Source organism: Hibiscus syriacus, unplaced genomic scaffold (assembly GCF_006381635.1).
Source record: "Hibiscus syriacus cultivar Baekdansim isolate YM2019G1 unplaced genomic scaffold, ASM638163v2 tig00001330_pilon, whole genome shotgun sequence".
Taxonomy (NCBI): Eukaryota; Viridiplantae; Streptophyta; class Magnoliopsida; order Malvales; family Malvaceae; genus Hibiscus; species Hibiscus syriacus.
This window is the reverse complement of record NW_024061865.1, coordinates 27,892-37,933: the sequence shown is the minus strand read 5'-3', so window position 1 is coordinate 37,933 and position 10,042 is coordinate 27,892. Positions and strand designations below refer to the sequence as shown.

The 10,042-nt window shown below is 32.6% G+C and overlaps 1 protein-coding gene across 2 annotated transcripts; it reads left to right on the top strand.

Moving 5' to 3' along the window:
• Positions 1-326: 326 nt before the first annotated feature.
• On the top strand, positions 327-7,556 carry LOC120125095 (protein ABHD11-like). Of its 2 annotated transcripts, none has more exons than XM_039143587.1 (13): positions 327-570; positions 708-839; positions 1,108-1,134; positions 1,739-1,835; positions 2,223-2,266; positions 2,862-2,960; positions 3,666-3,723; positions 3,835-3,887; positions 4,451-4,552; positions 5,195-5,260; positions 6,056-6,177; positions 6,426-6,597; positions 7,380-7,556. In XM_039143587.1, the coding sequence occupies exons 1-13, from the start codon at positions 454-456 to the stop codon at positions 7,446-7,448; spliced, it is 1,158 nt and encodes a 385-aa protein (XP_038999518.1). In that variant the 5' UTR covers positions 327-453; the 3' UTR covers positions 7,449-7,556. The 2 variants fall into 2 exon arrangements, with proteins under 2 accessions (XP_038999518.1, XP_038999513.1); XM_039143582.1 differs by having other exon boundaries at positions 705-839.
• Positions 7,557-10,042: the final 2,486 nt, after the last annotated feature.

Below are 10,042 nucleotides of genomic sequence, written 5' to 3'. Positions count from 1 at the left end.
ATCTTAAAATAATAACATTCAAAATATTAAAAATTGTATATTGACAAAAAATACTTTTTTTTATTAATATAGAGTAAGTATAAGATAAAATATTCGTGCCTTTGATGTTTATGGTGCTCGGATCCGAATTCTTAAGTAATAATAACTATTATTTACTACTAAGAGAGACTTGGTTCGAGAAAAAAAAATTAAATACCTAAAATGAATGAAAATTTTAATTTGAACATTTTTTTTAGTTAAGCCTTGTAAAATTCTAGATCTTCCTTAAAACAAATATTTTAACGGAAAATAAACTTAAACAACTTGAGAGTGCAAATCGAAGTATCAATCAACTGGATGTAAACTACTTTAAAGTATAATAAATTGTCAGTCGTCTGTTCTTTTCTGCCGGCTGGGCTGATTTGTCCAGCCTCTTTCCTTCTTGGTCATATCGCCATTCATGTTCCACGATCAATGCCCTTCCTTTCGAACATCACCACGTCGTTTAATTCACCATACGCCCAATTGAAGTTACATCCGCTTGCTCCCATCAGTTCTAGACCCAGTATTAGGATTGCCCCACCGTTTCAGGTAAATTCGACTCGCATTACTAACGTAGTAATGATCGAAATATCAATTCTTTTATCATTTTGATTTCGTTTATCCATTTTATAGCTGCAATAATGCGAATTGTATTTTTTTTATCTCCCCTTATTTTTCTGTAGAAGGTCGCATTTGGGGTCTCCCGGATAGGTATTGGTAGGTCGAGTAGATGCGGTAGAAAACGAAGCGTATGCATGACATTGATAAATGAGAGACTTGGGCGTGATCGAGATGTAGCTGACCCGTCTTCCATACTGGTAAATGGAACTTTTGGGAACAATTTTGAGCGATGTTTAGTAAATTCCATTTTTAGCATTTTAATAATTTTTATTTGGTCTTAATCTTATTAGGGTTTAAATCATAACTTTTCGAAAATTTAGAGGACTAAGTATTTTATTGATTGATATATTTTTTATACTTCCTTGTTTCTTCAAGCGTGTTAGAATAATATCTCTTTATATAGTTCAAACACTGATTTTGAGTATGACGTTCTTAACTGGCTATTTTTTATGTTTCTTTTTGCAGGCATATGAACTAGTTCAAGGAAAACATGTACGTTTTCTTCTTCTAATGTATGGTATTCTGTATTCTTATAGCTTTGAAATAGATAAATGGAATGAAAAATAGGTCCCCGATATTAGTTTTTGTAATGCAGTAGGTGATTTTGTTCATTGGTTGGATGTGGTGAATTATTAGCCCAGAATCATTTGTTTTCAGTGGATTCAATATTAAAACCTCTTCATGCTTTTCAGCTTGTCTGGACTCCGAAGCTCTTTCCTATATGGTTATTGGATGCTACAATTGCTTGACCACATGTTTGTTGCAAAACCATTTATGAGATGTTTATTTATACAGGGAGATACTAGAATCACCTAGATTACTAATTAGGGAAAAACAATTATGGTTATGCTTTTCAAAATTTTCTAATTCTGATGTGATAATGGAGGCTTTATTCGCTTTCTATAATAATAATAATAATAATAATAATGGTGATCATAATATTTACTTTATGGTAAATGTGAGAAATTATTGTAAAAGGCCTCCTTTTTTTCTCCATTTACTAGAATCAATATGATTCAATTGTTTCTTAATGTTTAAAGTTAAATAATGTTTCTGCTTGAATTTCAGATACTTATGCATAAAAACATCAATACAGGTAAACTGGAGCTCAATGGTTGTATTGAATAGGTCAATACCAGAGCCACCTACAGCTGTTCTCTTGCATGGCATTCTTGGGAGTAGAAAGAACTGGGGTAAGCACCAAATATAAAATTGGTGAATCCCTTTGTATATGTGTGTCATGGTTTTATGCTTTCCGTTTACTGGCATAGCTTGGATTGGGGTATGGTTTTGCATCTTCTTTTAGGAATTTAACTGATCTTTTTCTCTGTGGTTATATGTCTCATTTGTTCATTTTACATTTTCATTTTAATGAGAGGCCGAGTTATCCTAAAATCTTTTTTTGTTTCCAGCTCTTTCATGAGGTTACATTTAGTTTTCTGATTTAGTAAACTTCTTGAGCATTTTCTGATGTGCCACTTCTCTGCTGTTTGTATTTATCTTGGAGAATTTTCATTTTTTTTTGCATTTTGATGTGGAAGTGAGAGGACTGTAAAGTATATCTGTACTATGTGTTGCAGGAACTTTTGTTCGGCGGCTGGCACAAGAATTTCCATCATGGCAGGTAATTTTTAGTAACTTCCTAGTTCTGGCTGCAGCCCTGCTACCTTTTTGTAGTGATAATTTTCTATTAATCTGGTAATTTTATATCATTACTAAGTCCCTTTGCGCCTCCCATTTCAAGGGAATAATTTTATAGGTGGTATTACCAAAATTTGACGCCTTAGAGAAATATTGATAATCATTGTGCATTTTCTTGAACATTATGATGTCATTATGACATCTTTGTGATGGATATCTTTGATCAGCTTAACTGCTTAAGTGGTTTACGTGGTATCTTGACACTTGAAAATAATTATGTTAACAAGTATTAATGCCCACATGTTGTGGCAAGCTTTTCTTGGACACTAGAAATACAGAAAATGATGTAACTAATTGATTAAGATGCTTAAATTGTTAAAAGTTACCGACCTTCGAATCTTTTGATTGATTTTTGAAGATAACATTTCCAATGTAATTGTGCTGCCACTGGGATATTCATTCTTTTCTTCCCTCTCCCCTCCCTTATTTACTTATCTTGCAGCTAGATGGATCACTAGAAAGTTTAATTTATTATGCATCCAAGAATCTCACATGTTCTTTTATTTTGCTCAATGCAGTTTGTTTTGGTGGACTTGCGGTGCCATGGTGATTCAGCATCACTCAAGAAGAGAGGCCCACATACTGTTTCTTCAACCGCTTTAGACGTGCTAAAACTAGTGCGTGGTTCTTAAGCCTCATTTTCAGTTTTATACTTCAATTTGATCCTATAATTGTGGTTTTGTTGACAGTGTTCTGGTGAGAGGACCATAATGAGGCACAATTAATATGTTAATTCTGATTAATTTAACCAAGAGATATTGACAATGCATTAACATATTAATTTACCAAGATATAATGATGTCAATGTTTCAGTACCTTCCATCTCATTCTGAAGTTATTTGAATTTGCTTCCTTGTAACCATATTTTAGGATATCTGAAACAGACTTACTCCATTCTTTGTCCCCTCTGGTAATTAATTGATTTCAATCAATACACCATTGATTATAGTACTTTTGAAATTATTATTTTTCTAGAGTTGGAGCTTCCTAGAAAAGTTTGAACTGTTCTTATATCACTTAAATTCTTAAAACAAACACTTAAAGTATGAGGAATTTTATTAGTTGAGAAATTGAAATAATCCTTGTTCTTCGATTTGATGGTTGTGTATTATAGAGGACCTCCTATCCATTCAATCTCTCAATCTTAATTCAGTATCTGCTTTAAGCTAGAATACTAGGTCCTTAACATTCAAGTCTTTCATTTAAAACTGGTTTTCCACTTCTTTATATCTGAAAAGAACAGGAAATTTGAGGTGAAAAATATACATTAAGGCTTCTTTTCTTCTTCTCAATAATATTTTTCTTTGTTTTTGCTGGAATAGATTGCGCAACTTAGAATAACACCCCACGTTCTAATTGGCCATAGCTTTGGAGGAAAAGGTACTTTTTAGTCTTTAGGTTGGTTAATAAACTTAATTCTAGTGATATATGATATAAATATAATTATTTGAAGGGATAATAGTTGTAATATGCTTTCTATTTGTTTCTCAGTTGTCCTGAGCATGGTGGAACAAGCTGCGAAGCCACTTCCACGGCCAGTTAGAGTAAGTTCTCTTTCCCTTCGATATTTTCAAGTAGGTTTTTAGTCTTTAGACGCACTAGTTGAGAATCACTTCTTAAGGTGGGTATATTTGTAGAAAACAGACTGTAGAAAACAGAATAGTCTGTTATGTTTTCTTATTTCATTCAGTAGAGTATATTACATATTTATATACAAATAATGCCTCTAAACTAGGAAACTCTAAGTTAGGAAATATACTTATCCTAGGAGATGCAATCCCTTGAAACAAGGGATTGAAAAAACAAAGCATAATTACAGAATCTCTTAATTTAAGGAATTGAACGGCTCATTTCTATAATTCCTACAACTTTACATAACCTACAATATTTAATTTGGAGGGATTAAGGAACCCAATTTTATATAAAAGCCATGTATTTGGAACTTGTTCATACATATATGGGAAAAAGATTATGTGGTTATATAATCAATTTTGCACACAGACCATTATACCTAATATATATATAATGATGGTTTCTTCATTTTCTTTTCCTCACTTCTAATTCCTTATAACTTGTCTTTTATGGTCCGCTTCATAAATTTCTATAGGTTTGGGTTCTGGATGCCACACCTGGAAAAGTTCGAGCTGGTGGAGATGGTGAGGACCATCCAGGGAAGCTAATATCTTTCTTAAAGAAATTGCCTAAAGAGGTGAGTTATTGTGTCATTTTGTCAATTATGGTGGAGATGATGTTTCCTTAGATCTTTACTGTATTTATTTATGTTGAAGAAGTCATGTGAGTGGTATGTGATCTTTAAATATCTTAAATAAGATTTATGTGTATCCAAGGGTTAGGAATACAAGCTACTGCAACCATAGTATACATAGTCTTCTAGATGCAGTGGGCAGCTATATAGGTGAATACTATTTGCTAAGAGGTTGGACAACCTAAACTGTAATCTTGTCCAGACTTCAGTTTACATCAATTTGAGCCTCTATGATGGTTTTCTCTTAATTATTTCCCTTTATTGAAGCTAGGCGTCCATGTATGACCTCATTATGCAGATATTGTTTTCAAAATCTTCGGACCGATTAGAATTATGTATTTGGGTGTTTTCTTGTATGTTTGTTTCTTTTTAATTATTATTTACCAGTTCACTCATACCTGGAGTTAGTTAACATCCTTTTCTGCTAGTCATCATCTTTTTATGCCATAGTTAAACTATCAATGTATAATTTTCTTGTTGTATTTTTTATTTTTTGGTTTTGCATTTCCTGCAATCAATCTTCAGAAAAGGATAAATATTCTTTTGTATGTGGCTCTAAACTTGCTACAATTTTATTTAAAGCAGGTCTCCTCAAAGCGGGATATTGTGAATGCTCTCATTCAAGAAGGGTTTTCAAAGGATGTTGCACAGGTATTTTTCCTCAACCTCCAAGGATGGGCTCCTTTGGTTTGTTACTTAATTTCATACTCATTTTAACCCTGTTTAGATTTTATATGTACTGTGCCTATGATTTATGTTTGATGTCTTGTCACAGGTGATATTTATTATTTATTGGCAAAATAGTTTTATTTGCACGATCCGTTGTTTAATAAACATGTGTTCAATGTAATATATTGTCTCAGCCAGTGTTGTTAATGTGTTGCGCCTTAGTGTTGGACAACTAAAGTGCCTCAGGAAAGGCACGTTTGATCAGGTGTACACTTGGTGCATTTAGGCGTGCATTTTTATAAGGTGATAATGTGCAAAAATACCCGTCTGATTGAAATTCTCTTTAATTTTTAACTATACATATTTTCATTAATTGTACCTTTATTAGTAAGAGAGAGGTTAATCCCAAACTTTCTACTTCTCAATATTTGTTTCACATATATTTTTACACATTTGTGTATTCGTATAGTATCTGTGTTTCTTTTATTTTTCACTATTTTTCAAGCCACGATTAATTTTCCATATTTTACTTTTGTCATTGTATCGCTTGCAATGATGTGGTAATGAAGCCTTTGAGTTGTCACTTTCAATTGGCTATGTGTAAAGTCTTTGACTCTCAATTCTTTTAGATACTGTTGTATATACTTTTGTGATGATTATAAAAGAAAATAATAGAGAGTAAAAGAATGGCATCTTCATCTTTGATTTTGCCTTTATTTTTCATGTTTCTCAGATTAAATCATATTTCTTTGAATTTACTGGTTTTTATTCTTTCAGTGGGTTGTCACGAATCTTAGACCAACTGCTCCTGCTGGTTCATCATCGTCAAGTTTCTCGTGGGTGTTTGACCTTGAAGGAATTTCCGAAATGTACCAGTCCTATGAAGAAACAAATTTATGGTAATCTTACCTGGATTAAGCTATAGGGTGTGATTTGTGTTTTATTTTACTTGTCCATAATCAGCCTGAATGCTGTTGTCTGTTATGTGACTTCTATATGTTATATATTTTGAAAGACAAACATAAAAGTAATTAGTGAAATTTGTTCCCATTTTGAAAAGAGCTTTTATTTTATTATTCATAACCTATAAAACTTGCTACTTTTTTGTTTTCTTTCTAATGTTTTTCTTTTGGCTGCATAATTGCAGGAAAGTGGTGGAAGCTCTACCTCGTGGCGTGCATGTTAATTTTTTGAAAGCAGAAAGGAGTTTGCATCGATGGGCCCTTGAAGATCTTCAACGAATTCATGCTGCTGAAGAGACTGCTGCTGACGAGGGAGGAGGGGTTGAGATGCATGTCCTTGAAGATGCCGGGCATTGGGTACTCCTATTGCTCTGCTCATGCTTTAATTTACTTATGTTTTCTCCTATGCTCATATCATTTCCCTGCATTTACTCCTGCTACTTATCGCGTTGCATTTTAGTGTTTGAATGACATTGATGTATAACATAAGATGTAAGAAGTACTACCGAGCTTTATACTCGATAAAGTGTGTATAACCCGATAAATGTCACAGCTTGTCAAGAAATTGGTTATGCTATCCAACTGATGTCTGAGACTGAGGTTGACATGGTTCTAAAATTACTCTCTTCCAGAGATAAAAGCTTACTTCTAGGCTGCTGGAAGTGAAGCAACCTATATAGGAAAAGCTTGTCTAACTTGTGAAAATAAAAGGAAAAAATGTGCAACCTTCCTGCTCTCCCTCCAAATTTTCTGTTAGAACTTTGAACATTTGAAAGTCTGGTCAACTGCATTTTCACATAGCCAGAACACGTGGTACAAGTGTCGGATATGCGTAGATATCCAGTGTGGGTTTATCTTTTCTCATGGATTTGGAGGGTCAAATCCCTATACTCCTAATCAGAAATGCCGGACAAAGATAACTAAAGTAAAATGAAGAATTGGAGCAACATAGGCTTAAAATGTGACCATGGGCCTGATTTACTAGTGTATTTGCTGAATAGTTTTCTTTGTAGCCGTGCCATTCGTAATTTTAGGTTTGATGCGAGCTAATTTCACGAGTGTGAGAGGGTTTTTAATAGTATTTGTTTATCTTGCTTTCTGTCAAAGTGGTACTCATTTTCAGTTTAATTTCTTAATAGGTACATGCAGATAACCCAGATGGACTCTTCAGGATTCTTTCATTTTCTTTCAAGGGAGTTAAAGTTTAAAGGTGTTGTATGCTAGTCAAAATTCGATATCGGTATTACCCAGACTTTTCATTTTTTGCTACCCTCTACGTGTTTGGCACCTATGTTCGACACATATTTAACACTATTCATTTAGCTTAGCTCAGTATTGTAATTAACATATTTCGAATAATTAACATATTTCGAGTTTTTTAATCGTTGCTGTACCATAGTAATTGAGAAATTACATTTAGATTTTGTATGAACAAAGGAATATCCTTTGAGGGATATCCAAATCCCTCTTATTAAGATCCCCGGGATATTCCAATGTCTTTGGATATTTGAATAGCCCATATTAACCTCCCCTAACGAAATATTCGATTTCTATTTTGGGGATTTATTTCAAATTATGTATTTGTATTATCATTTTCATAATTTTTAATAAAAAAATCTAGTAATTATAACAGCATTTAGCATTTTACTTCTCTTATAATGCACTTTGTGAAAAAATGTAATGATAATGAAAAAACTATAATCCTATTTTGTATTATTTTATGTTAATAAATGTGGCGATTAGTTTGGTAAATTTTGATTCTAGTTTCAATTTGTTTTTCTTCTATAAAGATATTATTATTTCGTTGACAATAAAACTATGAGACCAAACCATAATATGTGGTACCAAATGCATGGTGTGGCGTGAGTCATATCATGCCACGTATGAATCAACTCGATTTGTTTATTTGTTCTTTCTTCATTTTATCAAGTTTCTTATAATTTGTGTCGAACAAAATCATTTATTTACTATACAAAGTAAAACATAATTTGGAATGGGAAAATAATATGTTAATAAATATTCATAAATGTTTTAATATTACATTTTAATTTTTTTTAAAATATGTATTATCTAAAATAAATTTGTGATATTGTAGAGGAGTATATTGTCTTATGACGTTTGATTAATAATTATAATATTCGTATTAAAAAAAAACTCTTTATCCATTAGATGAAACACGATTTTTGTCTGTATACTACAAATTTGAGGATAAAAAAAAAACAGTTTGGGCCACCATTTTTGCGTGGCTTCATTTATATATGCGATAGTAATATGAAAGATCTTTGTACTTCAACAAGTAAATATTTTATTGTACTTTCTAAATACTATTCCTGCCCATGCAAAGGCTATGTAGGAAGGGTGTTTAGTGAAATGTAGGAGGGCGTATTTCTGCCAAAAGCAACCAATTTAAGAAACATTTGCCTCAATTAGGCATTGGTTTGGTAAGATTGAGTTGTGAAACTTTTGTTGTCTTGATTAGGTAAATATTTTATGTAAATTTTAAATATAAATTAGTTTGGGGTTAAATTTCATTATGTATAAACTATATCTAAAATCATTATGGTTTAGATCTAACCATATTCTGATTATTAATTTATCTATGTTTTATACTAGCCGGTTGAAGTTATAATTATACAACACAAATCATGCTACTTCAGAATGGTTGTTATTCTTAGATATTTCAAGTTTGAGCACCTTGTAATGGGAATTGAGTTTTCATTTTTAATTAGTTGAGAATCTTTATAATAGATACTACATTGTAATCACTATAGATTAATCAAAAAGAAAAGTTACTTTCTCAAGTTTTAGTTTCTAAAATGATTTTATCACTAAATTTTAAAACATTTCGATTTTAGGCATTGAACTTCAGTTTACATACCATTTGATCTATAGGAATAATTATCAACTCCTTCGGCCACTATTATTTACAATCGTCACCCATCATCAGTAGTCATTCACATTAAATTAATACCAAAATATTCGTATTTTACTCTAATTTCTTCTCCTCGAATAGATTTTCCACGTAACTCAAAATCAAAAAAAATCCTTTTAAAAGTTTGGGTTCTAATACTACGATATTCTCTTAAGTTCGTCCAGTGAAAATTTTTCCGAGGTACGATTGTTCTTCTCAATTCACATTGTTTGAATTTTTTGAACAAACATCATAAATCTCTTAAATTCCAGAAAGCCCCCAAATCCTAAAATATAATGGATTTTGTTGTATTTAATTCTGTGGTTTCAAAAGAGTTTTAGGAAACGTAGTGATAAGTGATAATGATATGAGGTCATTATTGTCTAAAATGTAACACCCCAATTTAGGGGCTAAATTTAAGAAAATATAAATTGGTGGATTTAATTTGGTATTTTGAAAGAAACAGGGGATTAAATTGTAAAGTTCTAAAGTTGGCAGACCGTTTTCAGAAGTGCAGAAAGTTCAGTGGCTAAACCCATGATTTAACCATTTTTTTAATATGTTGAATTATAAATCTGATTCTCGTGAGCAGGCAGCAGAAATTTTCCAGATTTCCCTTCTCCAGCAACCCAACTTCCAACTCCGATCTACTCGCCGTCCGACCTCCAAACGACGAGCCGAAACAACCATCGTGTTCGTTGTCAACCGAGGAACAAAACCCCTCAAACCTTTCGTCGTGAATCATCGCCGTTCGTCGTGAATTTCAGTCGGAAGTATCGTCGGTAATAACTCGGTTTTAGTTGGTTTTTCATCGATTCACAACGATCGGGTCATCTGTTTACGACACCTCCCGCACCATCGTGTTCCTTGTGCCGTTCCGAGTCCACCGGT

What these genes read in the sequence shown, in the direction of transcription:
- LOC120125095 (XM_039143582.1), top strand. Translation starts at nt 454, where the DNA reads ATGCCCTTCCTTTCGAACATCACCACGTCGTTTAATTCACCATACGCC. An exon ending in CTTTAGACGTGCTAAAACTA is followed by an intron (nt 2,961 to 3,665) that starts GTGCGTGGTTCT and finishes TTGCTGGAATAG; the next exon opens with ATTGCGCAACTTAGAATAAC. An exon ending in CCATAGCTTTGGAGGAAAAG is followed by an intron (nt 3,724 to 3,834) that starts GTACTTTTTAGT and finishes TTTGTTTCTCAG; the next exon opens with TTGTCCTGAGCATGGTGGAA.